At 47.1% G+C, this 27,556-nt stretch overlaps 1 protein-coding gene across 1 annotated transcript; it reads right to left on the minus strand.

Moving 5' to 3' along the window:
• Positions 1–11,126: 11,126 nt before the first annotated feature.
• Positions 11,127–22,149, minus strand: slc22a7a (solute carrier family 22 member 7a). The gene is made up of 11 exons (XM_042333727.1): positions 21,684–22,149; positions 21,004–21,107; positions 19,972–20,126; positions 19,056–19,224; positions 18,692–18,815; positions 16,277–16,330; positions 14,096–14,205; positions 13,630–13,844; positions 12,794–12,902; positions 12,207–12,413; positions 11,127–11,586 (listed from the first exon to the last, which is right to left on the minus strand). The coding sequence occupies exons 1-11, from the start codon at positions 22,053–22,055 to the stop codon at positions 11,493–11,495; spliced, it is 1,713 nt and encodes a 570-aa protein (XP_042189661.1). The 5' UTR covers positions 22,056–22,149; the 3' UTR covers positions 11,127–11,492.
• Positions 22,150–27,556: the final 5,407 nt, after the last annotated feature.

Below are 27,556 nucleotides of genomic sequence, written 5' to 3' on the forward strand. Positions count from 1 at the left end.
GAACCGTACTTGCTTACTTTATGAACTCTTCCCCCTCCCCCTCCCCCAACACAGACACACTCAACTCGTTGTTGGAAGGGCAATGTGCGATTCAAGGCTGTCACAACTCCCATGTTCCAGTAGTCTGTGACCACTCCCTGCTGACGTTTAAATGCAAATGAATAATGGTCTGAAATTTTGTCAATCTAAATAACATAAGGTCAAGACCCACACCCGAATATTAGATGATATAACTCTACCCTTTCTGACATTTGCTTCTATTTTTTACTTGCACATACAATTTTATATGCAAGTAAATAATAGAAGCAAATTGATTTCAAGATCCTCACACTCGCATTCAAATCCATTCATGCCCTGGCACCTCCCTACCTCTCCAACCTCCTCACTTCCCAATCCAACGCCCAACGTCTCCGCTCGACTGGCACCGGCCTCCTGCTCGTCCCTCGCATCCTCCACCCCACCATCGGAGGTCGTGCTTTTAGCCACCACGACCCAAAACTCTGGAACACTCATCAATCCCTTCGCCTTGACACTCCCCTCTTTCAAGTCCCACCTGAAAACATTCCTCTTCGACCGTGCCTACGGGCACCAACCCCCTTCCAACAACTCGGAGTCAGGCTCCACCAATGCTAAGCACTCTGAGACGCTACCCTGCGTGGAAGGCGCTATATAAGTGCAAGTTGTTGTTTGTTGTTGTTAAATGAAATTCAAAAGATACACTAGATCAATATCTCAGGATGCACCGAAACAATAGAATAAGAAGAAATAAGTTTAAAGGGACGATAGGGTGGTGTTCTGGAAAGATGAGCTGTATGGTCTTCATCCAAAACATCCTATGATCGTGTGAAGCCCAGTTTGTTATTAGGTCCAGAAGAGGTCCACACTCATAAAGCATAGTGTCAAATGTGCTTTAATGGCTCCAAGTTGATTTCAACATGTGTTTAATGCAATGATATTGTATGTCCCACAGTCACCAATGGTCAGCCAGTAGCGGGAGAAGGCATAGGCTGCAACAAAACAAATCCAGTCGCATGTGCCTCAAGCAAGGCCACATTATTTTGTTAGCAGTTATGCTGGTGAAGGTGGGGCTTTCCCCACCAGATAATCTGCAGCCCAAACCTGGCATAAAGACCTAACATTTAGAATAGAAGTACTTCACAGGATTTACTGTTAAATGGAGCGACTGTATTTTATGGGCAAGACACAGCAGTCCAATTGGGCACAGCAGTGTTCCACAAACACTACAGAATATAAAACACTTCACCTATCTTGAAAGTAAACCATGCAACAATTGAACGGAGATACGGGCTACAGTTGGCAAAGCAAATAGTGCTTTCAGCAAACTGGTTGGAAAAATACTGAAGTATCCCTCAAAGCAAGAATCAAATTGTGAAACAAGAAATATCTTATACATGCTGCTATGTGACACTGAAATCTGGCCAATGAGAAATGCTACAGACAAGAAGCTGGACACATTTGACATCAAATGTCTTCACAGGGTATTCAAGATTAGCTTGACAGATTAAGGGACAAACAAAATAGAGATAGAACAAAGTTAGCTGTCAGTAAATTTGCGAAGAAAATGTGCTTTAGTTGACAAGGTCATGCGCTCAGTCGCAAGGCTCTTGGCCATCACATCAAGAATTGAAATGGCAGCCAAGGAAAGTGAAGGAAAAAACTAAGCTGCCTATAATATTGTACCTTTTGGAAGGTGAGATCAACTGGGAAGAGAATCAACGTCTAACTAAAAACAGGATGGAGTGCAACATCCTAATGAATGGGAAGGTCTGATAATGTCATTCTCTTGCTTGAATAGGTAATGATTAATTCATGAGCATTAAGCTACTCTGATAACATCAAGCGGATGTTCAATGTGCAGTCGAATTTCAAAGTATCTTAGATTCAGATGCACCACATTGTCACCGTTGCTTGGTCTTGCATGACAAGGTTGCCCAAACACTGGTTCGAAGGGATCCCAATTGGCCATCCCAAATGGTACTAAATTTGATAAATATTAACAGCTAAAGCATCATGGACTTATTGTTCCTCAGTAAGTGTTTAGAATAGTTTTGTGGATGACATTACCTTCCCAATGTATATCAGATACTCTAGGGTTTTAGTGGTGATCGTAAGCTAGACTGACATTTTAGAGGTATATATAGACAATTAAATTATTTTTAAACACAATTTTAATATAAAATTAAATATAGACTGTTCTACCATCTCTTCTTTCAGTCTGTAGTGCTACCCATGTAAATGTCACCATCTCCTAAAGATAGAAGAAGAAAGGATTCAAAGGATTTGTTCCTGGTTTTAGAACACTTAGCTATTGAAAGGCTATGTTTAAGTTGCTGTAAGTCAGATTCAGAATTCAAACGCCCCAGTTTACACCAGGGGATCCAGAGTGTTAGGGATTTAGGTGATAAATCCATTTCTGGATTTACATTACCCCACCCCTCCTGACGTGAAAGGCCCTCTATAAATGTAATTTTGTCGTTGTTGTTGTACATTCGTCATGGTAAGCATCCATACGCATCTAACGGGGTTACATAATTTCAAGAAGCAACCTCTTTTTATTCAAAACTTGTTAGTCTATTAAGCACCATAGGGAATGAAAACTGAGATTCAAAGAAAATTACAGATTCAAAAGCACTGCAAAGTGGATGCGAATTTTCGTAACCATAACAGGTTTACTGCTCAGCAATTGAGTAACCTTACAGCTTTGCCACATTTTGCCCGCAAAATACACAGTGAATCCACTTTACAATATATTCTTTGAAGCGCTTTGAGACGTCTTAATGACGTGATACGGCACTATATCAAATGAAAGGATTATTATTATTAGCTTACCAGCCTGAGATCAGTTAGCTCAGTAGTGGTTGAATGTGGGACTTTCCTGGACCGTGTGGATCATTAGATTTCCCCACTAACCCAGCAGGGATTTTCCAGGATGCTGTGTCTGAACAAATGATCAATAAAAATAGACACAATATGCTCCAATATATTTTGCTATTGTTCTGACATAATATTTCAGTCAAATAGTTCAAACTGATACAGTATTTGTATTCTTTCACGCTTTTGTCAGTATTTGACACATCACTCTAGTTCAGCTAAATGATGCATTTATTCCCCCGAAATAATAATACTAATCCTTGCGTTTGATTTGCATCGACTGCTGAAATGTCCTCCTTGAGGTCTCCCCAGCTCCTCTGTTCACAAAATTCAACTAAATCAAAACTCCACTGCCCACATTCTCATCCGCACTAAACTCCGTACCTCCATTACCGCATTCCTTGTCAAACTCATTAGCTCACTGACATAGAGCGGATCAATTTCAAGATCCTTACTCTTGTATTTAAATCCCTTCACACCCTGGCAGCCACCATCTCCATCCTGCTCTCTCGCTAAACCACCACCTGCTGCTTTTGCTCGACTGGCTCCGGCCTCCTCCCGGACCCTCCTCCCCACCATTGGTGGCTGTGCTTTCAGCCACTATGCCCCGAAGCTGTAGAACTCGCTCCCTCAATCCCTTTGCTTGCCCCCTCTCTTCCCATTTTAAGATCGCCACTGAAGACCTTCCTCTTCAACCGTGCCTACGATCACCTTTCCCCTCCCCCTGGCTTGGCATCGCCCACTATTAAGCGCTCTGGGACCCCGTCCGGCCTGAAGGGCACTGTAAAAAGGCAAGTTGTTGTTGCCTGCCTCGCCCGCCTCACCATTGGAGGGCTGGCTTTCAGCCACTCTGCCCCCACCCTTTGAAACTCCATCCCACAGACCCTCTGGCTCACCCCCTTCCTTGTCTCCTTCAAGTCCTATCTCAAGACCCTCCTCTTCAACCGTGCTTTCAATCATCCTCCTTCCCCCCCCTGCCCTCCACCCTCCCCGATCCCAACCCCCAGCTCATGTCTGAAACATTGACTGTCCAGCGCCTTGGGACGTCCTCCCGACGTGAAGGTGCTATACAAATGTAATTTTATTGTTGATATAGTGCTTTATCACATCATTGAGACGTCTCAAAGCACTTCACAGGATATACTGTAATGTGGATTGACTGTGTATTCTTGTGGGCAAAACACAGCAGTCAATTGCACACAGCAATGGCTCACAAACAGCCATGGAGTGAGTGACCAATTTTTTTATTTTGGGGGACTGGGCCAGGACATCGAGAAACTTCCTTCTCTTTTCGAATAGTGCCATGGGATCTTTAACATCTGCCTGAACTGGCAGATACCTAAATGTGATGGATAATCACTTGAGGGAGGTACAGTACCAGATGGATTTCAGTATCCATGGATGATTCAACATGTGGATGTCATCATTCGCAGTGGAGAAGAGATGGACACTGGAAAAAAAGTGTAGTTACTTAAACATAGGAGACCTAAGCAACTTTAGCAGTATCTGACAAAACAGATTAAAGTCCTCAGGGAACTTATCAGCTTTAAGAGGTTAATTAGGTTATTTCAAGAATAAACTGATGAATGATGTCTATGAAACTTTATAGCCAATTGGTCTGCAAGTTAATTGAGCAACATCACTGAACCGCATGTACTTTGCAGTTTACTTTATTGTTCTTTCCATTTGACACACTGGGCCATCCACCAATTGCCGTTGAGGGAACAGCCATGGGCCTGCCCCAGGACTCTGGAAAGCAGCCTTAAGATAACAACAACTTGCACTTATATAGTGCCCTCCACTCAGGGTAGTATTTCAGAGCACTTAACATTGGTGGAGGCTGATTCTGAGCCCCGGTGGGGGGGCATGGTCGAAGAGGAAGGTTTTCAGGCGGGATTTGAAAAGGGGAAGAGAAGGGGCAAGGTGGAGGGATTGAGGGAGAGTGTTCCAAAGTTTCGGGACGTAGCAGCTGAAAGCGCGATATCGGATGGCGGGGCGGAGGGTGCGAGGGACGAGTAGGAGGCCGGTGCCAATCGAGCGGAGGCTCCAGTTGGTGGATTGCAGAGTAAGGAGGTCAGAGAGGTAGGGAGGTTCCAGAGAGTGAATGGATTTGAATACGAGTGTGAGGATCTTGAAGTCGATTGGTTTGGTGATGGGGAGCCAGTGGAGCCTGGTGACAATTGGTGGGATTTGGGTACGGAGTTTGGTCTGGGTACGTATTCTGGCAACAGTGTTCTGAATGCGTTGCATCTTTTGAATAGTAGAGCAGAGGAGACTGGCGAGGAGTGTGTTTGAATAATCCAGGCCAGAGGTGACAAATGCATGCACGAAAGATTCGGCTGCATTTAGGATAAGATACGATCGGAGGCGGGCAATGTGGCAACGGTGGAAGAAGGCGGTCGTAGTCAGGGACCAGATGTGGGGAAGGAAGGACAGCTGGACGCCTAGATGGCACACTGGTTTGGTGAGTGTGAGCCCAGGGAGATATGAAATTCAATGTGGAGAAATGTAAAGTACTTCACATGGGGCCAAAAAATCCTGCAAGGGACTATTATTTGAATGGAAGGAAAATAATATGTATGGAAAGTGAAAAGGACCTGGGGGTCCTGATTGACAATAAACTGAAGCTCTCACAATAATGCTCTGTGGCAGTGAGTAACGCAAACCAGATGTTGGGATGTATCAAAAGATCAATAGCAAGCCGAAATATTGGGGTAATCCTGCCACTGTATAAATCATTGGTGAGACCATTCAGAGTACTGTGTACAGTTCTGGTCACTGCCTAAGATTGAAGGGGGGTAAATTCTGAACGAATCTATGCAAACACTCTTTCAGTAAGCGAACAGTGAACCTGTGGAACACGCTCCCTAGGGACATGGTTGAAGCAGGAAGTGCTGATTCTTTTAAACACAGATTAGATAGGTTTCTTTTAGGAAATAATATTACGGGATATAGTACAGAGGTAGTTCGGGACATATGTGCATGTGACTGTCAGGAAGGTGGAAGGCAAACTAGATGGACCTTGGTCTTTTTTAATCTAGCATTTCTTATGTTCTTATGAGGTTGAGGAGTTCAGATCCACAGTAGTGAAGATGTTGACGGGAGTCAAGGAGTATGGCTTCCGTCTTGACCACATTCAGCTGCAGGAAGTTTGCACTCATCCAGGCGCTGATGTCTGCCAGACAAACTGATAGAATATTGGCGGAACTGGAGTTGGTACTGGAGGAGGCAAAGTAGATTTGTGTGTCATCCGCATACGTGTGGAAGTTTCCCCATGTCTGTGAATGACATCGCCCGGGGGGAGCATATAACTAAGGAAAAGAAGAGGGTTGAGGATGGAGCCCTGGTGTACTCCACAGAACGGGAAGATGTTAAGATGTTATTCAAGATGACCAACGCAGACAGAGAGGATCTTGGTTTACTGTCTCACCTTACAGTGGAGTCCTGTAGCTCAGTGGTTAGAGCACTCGCCTCGCAAGTGAGAGACCTGGGTTCAATTCCCGGCAGGGCGAAACCTTGGGCAAGTTTCCTTACCCCACACGCCTGATAATAATCCCTCAAGAAAAAAACCCAATAATAAATTGATCACTTCAATCCACGACTGTTTGTGGACACTGCTGTGCGCAATTGGCTGCTGTGTTTCGCCCACAAATGTACAGTCAATTCACTTTCCAGTATATTCTGTGAATTGCTTTGAGATGTCTAGAAGATGTGATAAGGCGCTATATCAAATGCGAGGATTATTATTATTATTTATTATATCCTAAGGACAAACATTATACTATTATACTTGCTTTAGATATAGCGATCCACTATACCACTAGACAACTTGAAGTACAGTGCAGCTATGGATTAAAATGGATTCTTACTCTTCTGTATCAGTGATTCATGTTAATTTAGTATTGCCTTATGGTTTGCAGGGCTGCTCTTCCGCCTGTTCTGCAGCATCCATCCCATGAGTTCAGAATGTGTATGGTCAAAGTAGCTGCGGCTTCACCCTGTGCAGCAGAATCAATACATTATTTTGAAGAAAACCATGTCAAAATGGGTCCTTTCTCAGATTTCCTTCCTTTAACAGATGGGAATCTTAAAATCAAATCATTCTAAAATACCTTTAAGCACAAGATTGCTTCTATGCAAGACTTAACTTCTTAGAGCTCTGTTTTCTCCCAAATTGGTTAATTGTCTCATATAATTTGAAAGCGAAATTCATCTTAAGGGTAATAAAATGATGACTGGATAAAAACTTGCTATTAGGTTGAGAATAACAGATGTACAGAATCTATTGCACAATAAGTAACAATGCAATGAGCCACAGAATAGAGTAGTAAAAAGTCTTTACTTCTGCAATTCATCAAGTGGAAAATCCCTGATTTCAGATGTTCTTTTGGAAGGTGATTATTGGAGGTAATTATAATTTGATTTGATGTAGCGACTTATCACGTCATTGAGATGTCTCAAAGTGCTTCACAAAATGTACTGTAAAGTGGATTGACTGTACATTTTGTGGGTGAATGGAGGAAATGTAGAAGGAGCAGTCACACTGCTGATCTATGAAACATCTAATGGTCAGCTGAAATACAGATAATGTGGAAAATATCAATGTTACACAAGTGTACCACAAATACTTCTGTAATCTAATGCCCTAAGGAAAAACGTTTCGGTAATTTAGATAATGGGGCAAGATTGAATACGGAGTTAGTCATATCTGACCTTTCCAAGTGCAAGGTGTGAAAAATATTGCAAAGTTTTACCTAAAATAAAATGTTTTTTTNCTAGTCTTGCTACAGATATTAGTACAATTAGCTGAAACCTGTTATATTTTTCCAATACAATTACTTTTTCCTTCATCTCATCTTTGCTGATTTTCCTCTTGTTGTCTCTACAGGCCTCTTCCCCCCACCTGCTATATTCTGACATTTTATCAGTACTTTCCCGCTGCCCAGTCTCCAGCTCGCTGGTTTCGGAGAAATACTAATGAGAAGTCAATATTTAAGTTTCGAGTTGTCCATTAGGTGGAATACCTTTTGTACTGACTGAAAGGACAATTAAGAAAACAAGGAGTGACAATGAAGACGAAAGAAAAAGCAATGTCTGGGTGTAATATTCAGTGTAACATAAAAGTCTACTCCAGTCTTAAAAGTACTATTGCTGTCTGATCCTTCACTGCAACACGTATGCTATGACTGAGGATCCCAAGGCCTGTGTTTGTGTGCCTACTATGTGATATTTGATCTTGGATGTGCTGTCACAAGGAGGCACTGTTTATGAGCTAAGTATAGAGTATTTAGCTGTCAGTGTCTATTTTTCGTCTGCTTACATTATGAGTCAAACACATTATATTCAAAATTAAAAAGTTACCTCACCCCACAAATCACATGATTTTATTTTCAGGTCAGCCACTGAATATCTGACACATCAGGCACACTCTGGGGTCCCTAAGCCTTGTACCTAATACTTTCCGGAATTAGGTAAGGAGAATCCATCCCTCCAGGGAGAGAGTGCTCATTCCATTCCAACAATCTCTTAAGCATGGTGATGTATTTCCGCACGTGTTAGACACCCGGCTGACCAAAAAAACAAATGAGGAAATCGAACACCATGCTTAAAAGTATTTAAACCAGACTGAGAATTCCACATATGCATGCCACCTACATATGAATATTTCCCATGTCTAGAAATTAAATGTGCACTCTCTTGCTGGAAGAACAAAACCTTGCTTTCCTAATTCCAGTCAGTGCTGGGTGGTGAGAGCCAAAGCTTGAGGACTCCAGGGTGTGCAATGAGGTAACTGCTAGCGTTAAACCAGCTGAAGCCACATAGCTTGACTTTGAGATGAGCACAGCACTGTAGCATGTGACAGAGCACAATACTGTAACGTGTGACAGAGCACAGTGCTGTAATGTGTGACAGAGCACAGTGCAGTAACATGTGACAGAGCAGTCGGTAACATGTGACAGAGCACAGTGCTGTAACGTGTGACAGAGCACAGTGCTGTAATGTGTGACAGAACACAGTGTTGTAACATGACAGGGCACAGTGCTGTAATGTGCGACAGAGCACAGTGCTGCAATGTGCGACAGAGCACAGTGCTGCAATGTGCGACAGAGCACAGTGCTGTAATGTGTGACAGAGCACAGGGCTGTAATGTGTGACAGAGCACAGGGCTGTAATGTGTGACAGAGCACAGTGCTGTAGTGTGTGATAGAGCACAGACATGTAATATGAAGTGGAGGACATTCTGTGTGATATATCCACAATTCAGATCAAAAGACGTGACATTTATCCTGAAGATGAAGATCAGTATATGGAACTCTGCACTGACCACGACTGACACACTGCATGAGCAAACAGTCAGGCCCAGCAAATGACTGAGTTCAACCACACACTACACGTCTACTATACTTCTTCCTCTCTGTACACATACACGGTCGTATCTGTATGCTCACACACAGTCACCTCTCTGTACATGAGTTGTCTCTCTCTGAACACACATAGTCTCTCTACACACATTGTACCTGTAGACGCATATGTCTCTCTATGTGTACGCACAGTCATCTCTGTGCACACACATCATCTCTGAACACACTCAATAGTCTCTCTATACACACACATCGTCTTTGTACACACCCAATAGTTTCTCTGTACACACACAGTCAACCTGTGAGCTGGCTCCAAGGTGACGTGCTTGGCAACAGAATATTGGAATCAAGTCAACCCTCTGTACCAGTTTGGACAGTGCTTAATAATGTGCGTAGTGTAGACAGGGAGCAGTGCCATGTAGGGTAGACAGTAATGTTTAGTGTAGATGGTGTAGGATTCTATAATTAATGTGTTAAATAATATCTCAATATATTTACATTTTTGAGATTTATAGTCAATCTGATAGAGATATGATGGGAGGTGATTGTGACTAGCTTCGCAGAAGATCCTTCCTCAAGGATGAGAAACAAAAGACTGTTCATAAACAACAAACTGTTTTCGTTCATAGAGAAATCTCATCCAGCCAACCCGCAACCCCCACTCCCTTCTCATCTCAGGTGGGCTGGATTCTCTATAAGACAGACTTTGTTGCAAAGAAAGAACCAGCATGAACTGGTCAGGTGTCACCCGGTGCCACCTGGTGAGGTGTGACACAGGCGCAGTAGCAGGGAGTCGGGCAGCCGCATGGCAGGAGAAGGTTCTGTTGGGTGAAGGAGAGAGAAGCTGCCGTTTTTTTTATACAGGAACAGAGGTCGATTCGAAGAAACAATCAGAAGAAAGAATTGGGAAGAAGAAATAAAGACTTTGGAACTTGGAGTCGCAAACTATATTCCAGCTTCTAAAGAGGGAAGAGCAAGACTACAATTTAAACAACAGTCAACATCAAAATAATACCTGGATATTTTTAGTGATTGAACTGGGAACCATACAATAATACTTGGATATCTTTTCATGGATATTAAATTGACATTGCTCCTCTATCTTTTCCCCAGCATTTGGTTTGATCAACTTAAATCGTTACGAACTATGAGGATATGTAAGCATTATTGTGATGTATTATTTTAATTACGTATAACCATTATCTGAAATAATAAACCTTGATTAATTCTACAACATTTTTATCGGTCCTTACTTCACTGCAGGTTCACAAATTCAATAAAACCCTTGCAACAGAGAGTGGTGCACAGTGTAGACAGGGAGCAGTGCTGTGTAGTGTAGACAGGAAGCAGTGCTGTGTAGTGTAGACAGGGAGCAGTGCTGTGTAGTGTAGACAGGAAGCAGTGCTGTGTAGTGTAGACAGGGAGCAGTGCTGTGTAGTGTAGACAGGGAGCAGTGCTGTGTAGTGTAGACAGGGAGCAGTGCTGTGTAGTGTAGACAGGGAGCAGTGCTGTGTAGTGTAGACAGGAAGCAGTGCTGTGTAGTGTAGACAGGGAGCTGTGCTGTGTGGTGTAGACAGGGTGCTGTGCTGTGTGGTGTAGACAGGGTGCTGTGCTGTGTGGTGTAGACAGGGTGCTGTGCTGTGTGGTGTAGACAGGGAGCAGTGCTGTGTGGTGTAGACAGGGTACCGTGCTGTGTGGTGTAGACAGGGAGCAGTGCTGTGTGGTGTAGACAGGGTGCTGTGCTGTGTGGTGTAGACAGGGTGCTGTGCTGTGTGGTGTAGACAGGGTGCTGTGCTGTGTGGTGTAGACAGGGTGCCGTGCTGTGTGGTGTAGACAGGGTGCCGTGCTGTGTGGTGTAGACAGGGTGCAGGGTGCTGTGCTGTGTGGTGTAGACAGGGTGCTGTGCTGTATGGTGTAGACAGGGTGCCGTGCTGTGTAGTGTAGACAGGGTGCCGTGCTGTGTGGTGTAGACAGGGTGCCGTGCTGTGTGGTGTAGACAGGGTGCTGTGCTGTGTGGTGTAGACAGGGTGCAGTGCTGTGTGGTGTAGTGCTGTGTGGTGTAGACAGGGTGCCGTGCTGTGTGGTGTAGACAGGGTGCTGTGCTGTGTGGTGTAGACAGGGTGCTGTGCTGTGTGGTGTAGACAGGGTGCTGTGCTGTGTGGTGTAGACAGGGTGCTGTGCTGTGTGGTGTAGACAGGGTGCTGTGCTGTGTGGTGTAGACAGGGAGCAGTGCCGGTGTCAGGTGGTACAGCTGGAGTGCTCACTCAGTTTCAGAAACTCTATGCTGATTCCTGGTTTCTCTTCCGCGTCCGGCTCAGTGGGAGCAAGGTGTCTGGAGAAAAAGAGGGAAAATCTGTCAACAGATTCAGGAGCTTGATAAACAGGAGCTGACAGCCTGTGTAACATCAGCCCATGTCTGTCTTCCCAGTCAGGAATGGTCGCTTATTTTAGTCCCTCAGACTGCCATTTACAGCACAGTCTGAGACACAGTAAAGTTCCCTCCACACTCTCTGTCCGACACTTCCAGCTCAGTGACAGCACGGGTTAAACACAGAGTAAACCTCTCTCTACACTGTCCATTCATCACTCCCAGTACCACACATAGAGATTATTCCCAAAGGATAGGGTGGCCCTAGCTAGATATGCAGCACAAAACCTGCCAGGTAGTGCTTCATGAACTTTAGCTGGTTAGACTCTACATGTTACCCCAACGCACACTGTAGGCTCTCCAAACCTTGCCTTGCCAGTCTACATCTAATCCTCTCCGGTATTAGGAAAGCAGGCTACTTCCCTCCAGGGAGAGAGCCCTGCTCGGGATTCAAACCTGGGTCCTATTGCTTACGAGGCTAGTGCTCTAACCAATACACTACGGGACTCCATAGGAGAGTGTTGGAGAACTGAGCACAGCAAGGACTGGTCTGACCCTTCCTCCCACCCTCCCCCTCAACCCACCTCTGGTATTCCACATCCTCGATGGTCTCAGGCAGTCGGACGTTGGATGTTTCGGGCAAGAGGAAGGCAATGGCTCCACACAAGACAATGGTGGTGCCAAAAATCACTGTCGGCAAATGCATCCAGAACTCATCTAACAGCTTGACCACAGGCGCCACCGAAGCTGCCAGTCGCCCGACAAAGGACGTGTATCCCAGCCCGCTCTGTCTGCGGAAAGAGAGAGTGATTCAGACACACAGAGAGAGAAAAACCTGTGGCACACACACACAGACCTCAGAGAGAGAGAGAGTGTGGCTCAGACAGCCAGAGAGAGAGAGGGAAAGTGTTTAAGACACCTAGAGAGAGGGAGAGTGGCTCAGCCACTCAGAAACCTGTGGTACACAGAGGGACACACGGCAAACAGAGAGACACCAAGCCACACTCAGGCACAGAGCATGGCACACACAAGGAGATACAGACTACAGCACACACAAACAGACCACAGCACACACATAGAGAAACAGCACACAGAGGAACCCATGGCACACTCACAGTGTAGTCAGACAGAAGTCCAGGAGATTACAAGGCCCCTCGCGCCTGAGTCCTACCTGACCACAGTGGGGTACATCTCTGCTGTGTACAGGAATGCGGTGGTGAACGCAGCCTCAGAGAATCCTTTGGCAAGAATAACAATGGCAGAACGGGCAATACTTAGGTCTGCAAGAGAGAGAGAGAGAGAGAGATGCGTTCTGTGCAGTGACTGACCTGGGAATGCTGGACGGACAGCATAGAGGGAGCTTTACTCTGTGTCTAAACCGTGATGTTGCTGACCTGGGAGTGCTAGATACATAGGGCAAGAGGGAGCTTTACTCTGTATCTAACTCATGCTGTCGCTGACCTGGGAGCCTGGGAATGCTGGACAGACAGTGTGGAGGGAGATTTACTCCATCTCTGACTGTGCTGTAAGTGTTGTGGTTAATTTGGTGGTGTTGTTGGAGTACTGCGGACTTGCCTGACTCAGGAACCAGACTAGAGTCATTCACAGAAGGTTGACTTGATTCTGACATTCTATTTTGAAACATCCTGGGTAAGTGAGGAGGAATGGTCAATAGTGTTGAAGTAGTGGAGAGGTCGGGAAGGATAAGGAGGCAGAGGGAGCCCTGGATACAGAGAGAGAGAGGGCATCATTGGTGACTTTGGTAAAGGCTGTCTCAATGCTGTGAGCAGGCTGAAAATGACTGGAGGGGCTTGAGCAGGGAGTTGAGGGAAAGAGAGGAGCAGAGTTGGGTGGCAGGAGTGTGCTACAGGTCTGTGGACAGGACAGACATGGTGCAGATAGACCAGGAATTGTGGAGTTTGAAGAGATCGAGGGTCATTGTAGAGGGTGCTTTACTATCTAATCCTTGCTATAGCTGGGCTGGGAATGCTGGGCTGAGGTTGTTACCTGTGGGGATGATAATGCTGATTAACAAGAGGAGGCCAGTCAGGATCATGAAGCCGGCCTGGCACCATCTGCGTCCCACCCGATCCAGCAGCAGATAGGAGAGCAGCTTGGCCGGCACCTCGATGGCCCCATAGACCAGCTGAGTCAGGTACATGTTCAGCCCGAACCCCGTGATGGTCAAACTGATGCCGTAATAGGCAAAGGGCGTGCCGAACCTGCTGACCCCAAGAGAGAAATGTCATCGGCGCAGCTTTTTTTCCCCTTGTTTGGTCTGACACATGCAGCAACCCATCACCGTGCTTAAAGGTATCCAAGCCAAGCTGAGATTTCCATGCATCCACCTACACATGGAAATCCCAGAGTTAGATTGTTGGAATGGAATGCGCGCTCTCTCCCCGGAGAGATGCATCCTACTTATCTAATTCCAGAAAGTATTAGGCGCAGGTCGGCAAGTGCCGGAATTTACCAGACTATTCCGGAACAGACAGTCAGTCTCCTCATCCGTGGGGTCTTGACCAGGTGCCAGTAGGAATATTGTTTGCAGGACTCATCTGTGGTGATGATCTTATCCAGTACCTGAGGAGAAATGTCAGTGTCAGGCAATCTGTCTACAACAACAACAACAACAAGATTCCATTTATAAAGCGCCTTTCACGTCAGGAGGACGTCCCAAGGCGCTGCACAGTTGGGTCATGACCCGAGCAGGGGGGAAATGGTCAGGGTGAGGGGAGGGAAGGGAGGGAGCGAGGAAGGGGGAAATGGTCAGGGTGAGGGGAGGGAAAGGAGGGAGCAAGGAGGGGGGAAATGGTCAGGGTGAGGGGAGGGAAGGGAGGGAGCGAGGAGGGGGAAGAGAGTCGAGAGGGGAGCTGAAGGCACGGTCAAAGAGAAAGGTTTTGAGACCGGCCTTGAAGGAGGAAAGGGAGGAGGCGGCGAAGGCACTGGGGGATGGAGTTCCAGAGCCTCGGGGCTGAGAGGCTGAAGGCCCGACCACCGATGGTAGGGCGGTTGGGGCGGGGGACGTGGAGCAGACCGGAGCCAGAGGAACGGAGGGTACGGGCAGGTAGGTAGGGGGATAGTAGGTTGGAGAGGTAGGAGGGAGCAAGGCCGTGAATGGCCTTGTAGGTGAGGATGAGGATCTTGATTTCGATCCTCTGGGGATTGGGAGCCAGTGGAGGCGAGCGAGGGTGGGAGTGATGTGGTCCCGAAGCCTGGTGCGGGACAGTACACGAGCTGCAGAGTTCTGAATGACCTGCAGCTTGTGGAGGGAGGTGGCGGGAAGGCCGGCGAGGAGAGAGTTCCCGTAGTCCAGCCTTGAGGTGACTAATGCGTGAACCAGGGTTTCAGCAGCGTGAGGGGTGAGGTAATGCCGTAGTCTGGCGATTCTGTCTACACAAGAAACTTAGGATCCCTGTGTGACCAAGCTCAGATCTCTCAGGTGTTGGCTATCACAGGATGTGCTGCTGTTTCACACTGTTAGAATTTACACTTTTTGTATAATGTTAGAATCATAATAGATGTTGCGAACGGGTTAACTTTTAAGTTAAGTGTGTTGTGGGCAGCTGGACTGAAACTCCCTGCACGTACATGAGATAACGGACTGTCTCAAGGACAGTGTGTTTGTGTGTGTGAGGCACGTACACCCCATGAGGTGTTCACGTACACCCAGCATGATTTCGACCGGGTGATCTAATGTCCGCACCATGGTTGGATGAATATTGGTATAAGAGTTCCGATAACTTTGTGTACGGGGCCGTCCCGGGTCGCGGAGACAAGGATACGGGAGATGGAGCCATCCCGGGTCGCGGAGACTAGGATACGGGAGATGGAGCCATCCCGGGTCGTGGAGACAAGGATACAGAGATGGAAGACTGAGAGCTGGAAACACTAAGACTGAGGATATCAGATGGAAGATTGAAAGCTGTAAGCAAGAAGACTGAAAGCATGAAGAATCAAGCTTGTGTGCTGGAAAGACACAGTGTTGAACTCTTGAACTCGAGATATCTATAGTGGTGTTATTCTGTTATAAGATCTGTTGATTGTACCGGCCTTTGGTCTGACCCATCGGGATATTGGGGAATAACGAACGAATTATAATAAAACAGTCTGATATCTGGTTAGAGGAATTAGCGTTATTTCCTTGCAGATTTGGCTGATTTTATTTTCTAACAACACTCTAGTCTGTGGGGATCACAAAACAGAGATTGATTGGAATTTTGAAAAGTCTCCGGAACGATCACGACAAATCATTGCAGTAATTTTCCACTTTTTAATTATATAACGATTGCACCAGTGTGTAACAGAGAGTGTACAGAGGGCACTATTGTTGATGTGCTGATCTGTCGGTGTGCTGACATGTTGATGTGTTGATATGTTGGTGTGTTGTTGTGCTGGTGTGTTGGTGCATTGGTGTGTTGGTATGCTGCTGTGTTGATGTGCTGGTGTGCTGGTGTGTTGGTGAGCTGCTGTGTTGGTGTGCTGCTGTGTTGGTGTGCTGTGTGCTGGTGTGCTGCTGTGTTGGTGTGCTGCTCTGTTGGTGTGCTAGTGTGCTACTGTGTTGGTGTGCTGCTGTGTTGGTGTGCTGGTACGTTGGTGTGCTGGTGTACTGGTGTGTTGGTGTGCTGCTGTGTTGGTGCACTGGGAGTCTTACTCGGTCCTTCTCGTGCTGAGCCCTGGGGGCAGGGTGATGGATTGCTTCTAACACCTGTCAGAATAGAATAAAGAAGGACATCAGAACAGCAATTGGGTGGTGCCCACCCTGGGGTGAGCTGGCCTGAGGGCTGGTGGGGATGAGATACATAATCAAAGGAGTCGTGGTGTAGGGCAGCTTCTGCTCTGCTGGATGGTCAGGAAACACAGAATTTATCTGTTAATCAGCAAGGCTTCACATTCCACCTAGACTCAGCTTGTGATACCTACAGTACTTCTCTGACATTTAAAATTGGGCAGAAGATTTAATTTATTCAATTTAATCTGATTTCCACAGATTCTTAAAGAGAAACCAGCTTCTGACAAACAATTAAATTGAGGAATATTCTGTGGGCATCTGAAATGGGAAAATAGAAGGGAGTTTCTCTCCTGACCAACAATCCCACCGATTTAATTGGTCGTTCACTCCATGGCTGTTTGTGGGACATTGCTGTGTGCAAACTAGCTGCTGTGTAATAAATATAATCACTACATTTTACAGTAAATCCTGTGAAGTGCTTTGATTCCCGAATTCAAGATCCTTGTCCTCACCTTTAAGGCCATCCATGGCCTTGCCCCCTCCTACCTCACTGACCTGCTGACTCCTTACCAACCTGCCCGTTCCCTCCGTTCAGCGGGCTCCTGCCTGCTCCATGTCTGCCGCCGACCTGCCCTACCATCGGTGGCCGGGTTTTCAGCCTCTCTGATCCCACACTCTAGAACGCCATCCCACGGACCCTTCGCCTCACTTCCTCCCTTGCCTGTTTCAATTGGGTTGGGATCGGGGAGGGTGGAGGGCGGGGGTGGGGGGGGATGAAGGGGGAGCAAAGGCACGGTTGAAAACGAGGGTCTTGAGACGGGTCTTGAAATAGGCAAGGGAGGGGGTGAGGTCTACAGTTTTGGAGTGTAGTGGCTGAAAGTGTGACCTCCAATGGTGGAGCAGAAGGTGCAAGGGACAAGTAGGAGGCTGGTGCCAATCGAGGGGGGCGCTGGGTGGTGGATTGGAAAATGAATTGGTCGGAGAGTAGGGAGGTGCCAGGGAGTGAATGGGTTTGAACACAAGTGTGAGAAACTTGAAGTTGATCCGTTCGGTCTTGAGGAGCCAGTGGAGCCTGGCCAGAACTCGTGAGATTTGGGTACGGAGTTTGGTCCAGGTACTTATTGTGGGCAGCAGAGGTCTGAATGAGCTGGATTTTTTGAACAGTGGAACTGGGGAGAGCGGCGAGGAGTGCATTGGAGTAATCCAAGCGGGAGGTGACAAACGCAAGCACGAGGGTTTTAGCTGCATTTGGGGTAAGGTACGGTCAGAAGCGGGCATTGGGGCGGAGCTGGAGGAAGGCGGTCCTGGTCAGGGACTGGATGTGGGGGAGGAAGGACAGCTGGGGTTTGAACTGGAAACTTAGATTGTGCATGGGGGTCAGTGAATCTGAGAAAGAGCCCAAAGAGGTTGAGTTTAGATCTGCAGGAGTGAAGACGTTGACAGGATCCAAAGAGTATGGTGTCCTTCTTGTCCACATTCAACTGCAGGAAGTTTAAACTCATCCTGATGTCTGCCAGACAAGCTGATAAAACATTGGTGGGTCTGGGGTTGGTAGTGGAGGAGGCAAAGTAGATTTGTCTGTCATCCGCAAACATATGGAAGTTTACCCTATGTCTGCAAATGACATTACCAAGAGGGAGCATATAGATGAGGGAAAGAAGAGGGCCAAGATGGAGCCCTGGGGTAACGCAAAGGTGATTAGGCGGGGGCAGGAGAAGAAACCATTTGCTGAGAAGAAGTGGAGGCAGTTGGTTAAGTAGGGTTTGAACCATGTGAGTGCAGTCCCACAAAAGTGAATGAGGGAGGAGAGGCGGTGGAGCAGGATGGCGTGGTTGACTGTGTCGAACGCGGCAGAGAGATCCAGGAGGACGAGGAGACAGAGGGAGCCCTGGTCACAGGTAGAGCGGACGTTGTTTGTGACTTTGACAAGTGCTGTCTCTGTGCTGTGGGCAGAGCGAAAACCAAATTGCAGGGCTCAAGGGAGTGGAGGGAGAGGTGTGAGCGAAGTTGACTTGCAACAATGCGTTCTAGGACTTTAGCAAAGAGGGAGAGCAAGGAAAGCAAGGGAATGGGACAGTAGTGTGAGAGATTAGAGGGATCAAGGTTGTTTTTTTTGAGGAGGGATGTGATGACAGCGGTTTTCAGGGGGAGTGGAACAGAGTCTGACGAGAGAGACTGGTTGATCTTGAAAGCCAGAGGGAGGAGAGGAGGCGGAGTTGAGTGACCAAGTGTAGGTTTATTTTTTAAATTGAAGAGTCCACAGACTAAGATGACGTGGAATTTTGTGCCTCAAGAGCTATGGAGTGTTGCAAGCATATGCGCAGCCAACTTTCTCACCTCACAGCTTATCTTCGGGGCAAAGTCCTTTCTCCTGTTCATTCTGGCACATCTAGTGAGGTACGTCTGAGCCAGTCTTGTCTTCCCATTCGCCAGCAGCCAACGTGCGGATTCTGGAATCCACCTGTGCAGGTGTCAGCCTGTGAGCAGTTATGGGAGCAAGGTTCAGACCCGCCCAGCACCCACCCAGCCCAGCGCAACCCCCATCCAGCCCAGCCCCCTACCCAGCCCAGCCCCTGCCTAGCCCCCGCCCAGCCCAGCCCTCAGCCCACCCCCCAACTAACCCAGCACCCCTCCTTACGCAGACGAGCCCGTACCCAGCCCAGCCCCCGCTTAACCCAGCACAGAACACAAGCCGTCTAACCAGCAGAGGGCGCTGAAGAGGATGCACGGAGCTGAGATGGAGAAGAGGAGCCAACGCCAGTCGCGGATGGAGAAGGCGATGAGTGCCAGCAGTATGTTGCCAGTGCTCCAGGCCAGGCTGCTGATAATCCCCGCAAATGTCCGATGCTGCAGGTCAATCCACTCCACACCTGACAGCAGGCAGCAGAGCCAGTCAGCCCGGCATCTCCCCCCGCCAGCCCAGCCCACTCACACGCACACAAAGCCTGCAAACGTACCTCACACCCCCACCCACCCACCCTGCACCACACCCCCACCCCGCACACACCCGCACCCCCACCCCGCACACACCCACACCCCGCACACACCCACACTCCCACCCCACACACACCCCCACCCCGCATGCACACACACTCTTACTCTGGATATACAACAATAAATTATATTTGTTTGGCGCCTTTTACATCAGGAGGATGACCCAAGACGCTGGACAGTCAGGGATCTGTACCCGAGCCAGGTTGGGATTGGGAGGGTGGAGGGCAGGGTGGGTAGGAGGGTGACCGAAGGCACGGTTGAAGAGGAGGGTCTTGAGGCCAATCTTCAAAGCAGAAAGGAAGGGGGCGAGGCAGAGGGACTGTGGGATGGAGTTCCAGAGGCTGAAGGACGGCCCGCCAATGGCAGAGTGGGCAGACGGGGGACGTGAAGCAGGCTGGAGCCTGCTGAGCGGCGGAAGCGGGCAGGTTGGTAGGGTTTAGGAGGTCACAGAGGTAGGGAGGTGTAAGGACGTGGAGGGCTTTGACAGTGAGGACCAGGACCTTAAGCTTACCCCCCTCACCCGCGCACTCCCCCTCCCCCATTCAACGAGCATGCTCTTACACAGGGTGAAGGAGCCGATGGATATCTCACACACACACACACACACATTGAACCACCCTTACACAGGGTGATGGAGATGATGGCGATGCCAGTTAAGGCCACTCCGCAGAGACTCCTCATCACTGCAAACATGAGGAAGGAGGTGGAGAACGCGGTGACCATGCCGAGCACTGATGACGACACCAGAGACACCACCAGCATCGGCAGCCGGCCAAACCTGCCACAGACACATACAGTCCAGCAATCACTGGGGAGACAGGCAGAGACACGCACAGAGAGACAGAGAGCTACACACAGAAAAGCAGACACCATCCAGCATTCACTGGGGAGACAACCAAAGGGAGATTGAGGGAGAGAGATGGAGAGATGGAGACTGCAATTCACCGAGAGAGAAACAGCAGAAAACAAGCACTGTCAGGTAGAAACACCAAAAGAAAGAGAGACTTACATACATAATCACACATAAACACACACAAGGACAGGGAGAGAAAGAGAAAGGGAGAAAGAGACAGAGACAGAGACAGGGAAAGAGAAACAGTGAGAGGGTAAACCATGGTTATAGGGTGATTATGGGGTAGGTACGAGCTAGTTATGGGGTGGTTATAATAATAAGGATCTTTGCATTGGACACAGAGCCTTAACAATTCGTTGAGACGTCTCAATGCGCTTCCCGAACATACTATAAAGTGGATTGACTATATTTTGTGGGTGAAACGTGGCCAAATGATTTTTTTGAACCCCTGGAAATGTGATCCGCCAATCGACTAACAATCAGCTTCCTACTTACTGCTAAGTAAACAGACGTGTGGAGCAAGGAAAGTTGCCCAAGATTTCACTCTGCCCAGAAATCAAACCCAGGTCCTTTCGCTTGCGAGTCGAGTACTCTAACCACTAAGCTACAGGACTCCTCCAATCTACCCCCAATATTACTCCCTATCCCCAAGGGATCCGCCAATCAACTAACAACTGAGTTCCTATTTACTGCTAGGTACAGGGGTGTGGAGTAAGGAAACTTGCCTAAGGTTTCGCCCTGCCTGGGAAATCGGTTTATGGAGTGGTTACAGGGTGGTTTATGGAGTGGTTTATGGGGTTACTTGTCTGATAAGTAGCCAAAGATGATGGATCCGAACATGACTCCAACGTAGAATAAAGCAGAGCTCGCCTGGTTCAGACTCCTCCACTCGCACACCAGATCCCACTGATACAGAGAGAGAGGTGTGAGTGACCCCAAACTGAAACCCCCCTCACACTGACCCCCACTCACACTGACTCACACTCACACTGACCCCCACTCACACTGACCCCCACTCACACTGACCCCCACTCACACTGGCCCCAGCCCCACTCACACTGACCCCCAGTCACTCCCTCACTGACTCCCCTCACACTGACCCCACAGACACAATTACATCTACACTGACACCCCCCGACACACAATGAGAGCCCAACAAAAACAAAATAACATTTACTTCCACAGCAAAAGGACATACCAAGGCGATGGGCAGTTAACGGTTTGCACCTAAGCAACTTTCCCATGCACACGCCTGTCAGGCTGAACAGGCAAATGGGGCCTCGGTTTAACATCTCATCCAAAAGATGGCAGCTCTGACAATGCAGCAAGCGCCGCCCTAGTGCTGCACTGGAGCGCCAACCAAGATTGAGTTTCACTAAGTCCCAAATGTGACACCTGAACCTTCTGGCTCGGAGGTGAGAGGGTGAGCAACTGAGTCAGGCTGGCGCTCCCTATCTATGATTGTGTTCAAACGTTACTAACCTCAGTCACTATGGTGGACGTGAATTGACTGTAGTCATACTCCCAGCCTCTGGGGCAGGGGACGTCTGCAGAACTGTTAGCCTGGAAGGTGCTGTTGCTGAGGAGGTGGAGTTGGGGTTGAATATAGATGCGGCAGGAGCTGCGAGCCCCCTCGCTGTCCTGTGGGATGTGCTGCAATAGCCTGTCTCTCTGGCTCAGATTCTGATGCCCGGGATCCGGTAGCTGGCAGTGGTGGGCAGGTACCGCAGCCAGGAAGTTGTGGAGCAGAAAGTGCATGGGGAGGATCAGGCGGGGGAAACACAGAAGCAACAACATCAGCAGCTGGAAGCGTCCGAAGCCCCCCACTTCCTCGAACAGATCCTCAAACCGCATGTTGCTCCCACACTGCTACCATGGACTCTGGTAGCAGAAAGTGGGAGCAGAAAGTCTGGGAGAGTCTGGGAGCAGAGAGTCTGGGAGTAGAGAGTCTGGGAGAGGAGAGTCTGGGCGCAGAGAGTCTGGGAGCAGAGAGTCTGGGAGAGGAGAGTCTGGGAGAGGACAGTCTGGGAGAGGAGAGTCCGGGAGCGGAGAGACCAGGAAAAGAGAGTTTGGGAGCAGAGAGCCTAGGAGTGTGGAGTGAGAGAGGAGAGACCGGGCGTGGAGACCACTCTACAGTGAAGTTTTCCGAAGCAGATGGAGTCTGGGCAAATAATCCAGGAGCAACGTCTGTGAATAAAGGATCTAAGAGCCGAGAATCATGCAGCAGAGAGTCTGGAAGCAAAGACCAGGAACAGAGAATGGAGAAGTGCAGGGTTTTTGTTTGCAACGCTGAAGTCAGCTGGAGTCATATGAGTGAGCTTTAACTTAAAACAAGTAGCTCATTCTGTGAAGGAGTTTTCCATTAACTCCACAAATCTCTGGTCATCCTTAATCTCAATTATTTTTACAGCACATTAGAGATTGGGCGTGTCTGCATTGACTCTCTCTGGTACACACAGCACACTGCACACACAACACTGTACACACGCACACAGCACAGTGCACACAACTTGCATTTATATAGTGCCTCACACGCAGTGCAGGGGCCCAGAGAAGAGTTCAATTCTTGGGCTGAGCGAAAGCTTAGGCAAGTTTCCTCACTCCACGTGCCTGTTTACCATGACTTGTGGAGTCCTGTAGCTCAGTGGTTAGAGCACTCGCCTCACAAGCGAGAGACCTGGGTTTGATTCCCGACAGGGCGAAACCCTGGGCAAGTTTCCTTACTACACACGCCTGATAATAATCCCTCAGGAAAAAAACAATAATAATTTGGTCACTTCAACCTACGACTGTTTGTGGGACACTGCTGTGTGCAATTGGCTGCCACGAATGTACAGTCAATTCACTTTACAGTATATTCTGTGAAGCGCTTTTGAGACATCTAGAAGACGTATAAAGCGCTATATCAAATGCAAGGATTATTATTATTACCTAGCAATAAGTAGGATTCCTACTTACTAGTTGATTGGCAGATTGTTCTAAGTGGGTAATAATCCTTTCTAAAAAAGAATTTGGTCACTCAATTCACGACTACTTGTGGGATACCGCTGTCCATAGAATCATACAGCACAGAAAGAGGCCATTCAGCCCATCATGTCTTCGCCGGCTCCTAAAAGAGCAATCCAACTCAATCCCACTGGCCCTCTTTCTCTCCTGCAATCCCGTCCTCCCCAAATACCCATCTACTTCTCTCTTAAAAGTTGTTTCAGGTAATGCATTCCAGATCCAAATAACTTCCTGGGTGAAATAATTTTTCCTGATCTCCCCTCTGTTTCTTTTAACAACTGTCTTAAATCGGTGTCCTTGGGTTACTGACCCACATGCCAGTGGAAACAGCTTTACCTGGTTCAACCTATCAAATTCTTTCATGATCTTGAAAACCTCTATTAAATCCCCGCTAGGGAGAATAATCCTAGTTTCGCTAACCTCTCCTCATAACTAAGGTCCTTCATTTCTGTACCATCCTGGTACCAGGAATGAAGGACCCTTTGCACCCTCTACAATGCCCTAACATCTTTCCTAAAGTGCGGTGCCCAGAACTCAACGCAATACTCCAACTGAAGTCTAACCAGCATTTTATAAATATTCAACATAACCTCCTGACTTTTGAATTTTATGTCCCTATTTATAAAACCTAGTACCCCGTATGTTTTTTTAACAGCTTTATCTACCTGTTCTGCTACCTTCAGAGATTTGCTTATGTGGACCCCCAGGTCTCTCTGTTCATTTGCCCCCTTTAAAATTGCACCATCAGCTTATGCTGCCTCTCCTCATTCTTCCTACCAAAATGCAACATTTCACATTTCTCCACATTAAACCTCATCTGTCACATTTCTGCCCATTTTACCAATCTGTCTAAGTTCTCTTAGAGTCTGTGCTATCCTCTTCACCATTAACTACTTTTCCTAGCTTAGTATTGTTTGCAAATTTGGAAATTGTGCTCCCTATATCCAAGTCCAGATCATTAATATAAATCAGAAAGAGCAGTGGTCCCAATACCGACCCCTGAGGAACACCACCACACACCTCCCTCCAGTCAGAAAAGCAACCATTTACAACTACTCTCTGCTTTTTGTCTCCTCTCAACCACTCTCTGCAGTTCTGGATCCATATTGCGACAGTGCCTTTAATACCATGGGCTTCGATTTTGTTTATAAGTCTCTTATGTGGCACTTTGTCAAATGCCTTTTGAAAATCTAGATAAGCTATGTCTACTGCACTACCTTCATCCATCCTCTCAGTCATTTCATCAAAAAATTCTATTAGGTTTGTCAGACACCATCTGCCTTTAACAAATCCGTGTTGACTGTCTTTTATTAAAGCATATTTTTCTGAGTGAGAATTTATATTGTCCCGGATTATAATCTCCAGAAGCTTCCCTACTACTGATGTTAGGCTGATTGGTCTGCAGTTCTCAGGTTTATCCTTCTGCCCCTTTTTGTACAGGGGAGTAATATTTGCAACCTTCCAATCCTCTGGCACCACTCCAGTGTCCAAAGAGGATTGAAAAATTGTGGCCAGAGCTTCCCCTATTTCCACCTTTGCTTCCCTCAGTAACCTAGGATGCATCCCATCCGGACCAGGTGAGCACTGACAGCCTTTTTAGTATCTCCTCTCTCTTGATTTTTATCATATCCAATTTCTGTTCACACGCCTGCAATATTGTGGCATTGTCTTCTTTTGTGAAGACAGTTGCAAAGTAGTTATTTAGTACATCAGCCTCTGCCTCAGCAAGAAGATTTCCATTTGGGTCCCTAATTGGACCCACCCTACCTTTGACTAACCTTTTACTCTTGATATGCTTATAAAATACCTTAGGATTCCCTTTTACGTTTCCTGCTAATCTTCTCTCGTACAATCTCTTCGCCCCTCTTATTTCCCTTTTCACTTCTCCTCTGTACTTCCTATATTCTATTTGATTGTTCTCTGTCAGCTTCACGTCACGTGGTGTAGACTCCGCGCATGCTTTCTGGGGTGTACACTCTCTCTCCCTCTCTCACCATACACACACATGCATCCTGGCCAGGTGGCAAACCTACGCTACACACACAAAGTGCACAAGGAACATCACTGCACATACAGGCACATAATGCTATACACACATTGTGTTGTTTACACACACACACACACACACAGGGAGTTGCGGATTGTTTTCCAGGAGTTAGGAATAGTTTTCCAGGAGTTGAGGGTTGTTTCCGGGAGTTTGGGATAAAGTTTTGTGGTAAAACCTGGAAAATGTGGGGGAAATAATTCTTCTTTTATTACACCAGTAATTCCAGTAAAACCTTGGACTTTAACTTTCTCTTCTTTTTCCTCTATCACTAACCATAACTTTAGAGTGATGGATAATCCCTCGTTGGTTAACATTTGCAGCGATAATCAAGAATGATTACAAGCAGGAATGTTTGAATTCGAAAGCTGATGCTCTTGATTGTTGTTTGGGGTTGGGAACTGCACTCCATTATCAGGAGGCAAGAATATATTATTTGACCAGCTGGATGCCTAACGTTTGCTTAAGTCTATCCACACTTTGAGAGTTTCACTTTGTTATTCAATGGGATTTTAAAAAATCAACCCAGAACAATACTTTCAGATGCAACATGACAGTAGAACAAGAGGATACAGATTTAGAGTTGTGAAGGGCAATTTCAGAACAGTCACTGGGGCGTTTTTCTTTACTCAGGAAATAATCAATGACTGGAACAGTTTTGAACAGTAAAGGTGGCTGACGCCAGGACACTGGGACCTTTCCTGAATTCTCCATTGAATTTTACTTCCGAATCCAGAGGAAAAGTGAGACTCAGAAACATAAACTGAGGCTGACACTATTGCAATATCCAGTGCATCCACTGAAAAGATTTTAAAAATACTCAATACATGTTAGTTCCCCATCTCCTTCAGTTTGAGCAGGGACCGGGCTGTACTGGCAATATGGGAAATTTGTGAGTGACCCCGGACTTTACTGTGAAGTGCAACGATCATGTATTTGTGGGTGAAGGCAGCAGTCAATTTGTGCACAACAGTGTTCCACAAACTGAATTTTACCAATTATCTTTCCGTTTGGAGTCGTTCCCTTCTGTGCAGTCACTTGTACTGAGGACAGTTGGAGGCTGTTCAGCCTTTTGAGCCTGTTCACCATTAGATCATGAATGATCTGTACCTCAACTAATCCTTTCAATTCCAATTTCCCACTTTCTCCCCATTACTCCTTAATATCCTGACCTACCAAAAATCTATCAACCTCACTCATAAAGGTGTGGATGGATCCAGCATCTCCGGCCTTTTGGGGGAGAGAATTCCAGATTTCTACCACCCTTTGAGTGAAAAATATGTGGTATCTCATGGTATTCAGTGTGAAGGTGGCCCAATTCTGTCATCACATATACACCTTCTGCATAAGCAGGAAACTTAACTAAGCCGATGGCTGAGACAACAGCAACTTGCATTTATATAGCTCCCTTCACATAGCGTCTCAGAATTCTTAAAATTGGCGGAGCATGCTGCCGAGCCGGGGGGTGGGAGGAGGTGCCTGTAAGCACAGTCGAAGTGTCAGGGAGTCAAAGGATTTGTAGATGAGTGTGAGGATCTTGAAGTCGATCTATTTTGTGATAGATGGTGTTGTTGATCCTGTTGTGAAATGTTTTGCACCGCAAAAGTCTGGAACTCAGTAATGTTACATCACACACATTTCAAACAGATTAAAAAAAGACAGCGAGGGTATTCGAGAAGATGGATCCAGTCTCTGCATTTCACTGCAGGGGGGCGAAGGCTGACCCCTCCCAGATTCCTCCCAAACCTCATGGCTCACGTAGTGCCATCTCTGAGACTAGACAGGAGGACTGGGTCCCAGGTCTGCTTGGGGATCTGGTGCTAGAAGAGAGACATACAACTTGCCAGACATTCTTGCTCCCAATGTGTAAATTATGTGTAAATAATAATAATCCTTATATTTGATATAGCACTTTATCACGTTGTTGAGACATCTCAAAGCGCTTCAGAGAATATATTGTAAAATTAATTGACTGTATATTTTGTGGGCGAAACGCAGCAGTCAATTGCGCAGAGCAGTGTCCCACAAACAATCATGGATTGTGTTTGTTCTGGAGGGATTATGTCCGTAAAACAATGCACCAATCGACTAACAACCGGGTTACTACTTACTGCTAGGTAGAGGGTGTGAGTAAGGGAACTTGCCTCAAGTTTCGCCCTGCCCAAGAATTTAACCCGGTTCCTCTCATTTGAGAGGTGAGTGCACTAACCACTACACTACGGGAATTCACAATGTCGTGTACGTGGGTGGGCGTAAGAAGAGGGTTACTGAGTATACTCAATACAAACAGACAACAGACAACGAA

Source organism: Callorhinchus milii, unplaced genomic scaffold (genome assembly GCF_018977255.1).
Source record: "Callorhinchus milii isolate IMCB2004 unplaced genomic scaffold, IMCB_Cmil_1.0 Scaffold3, whole genome shotgun sequence".
NCBI classification, from domain to species: Eukaryota; Metazoa; Chordata; class Chondrichthyes; order Chimaeriformes; family Callorhinchidae; genus Callorhinchus; species Callorhinchus milii.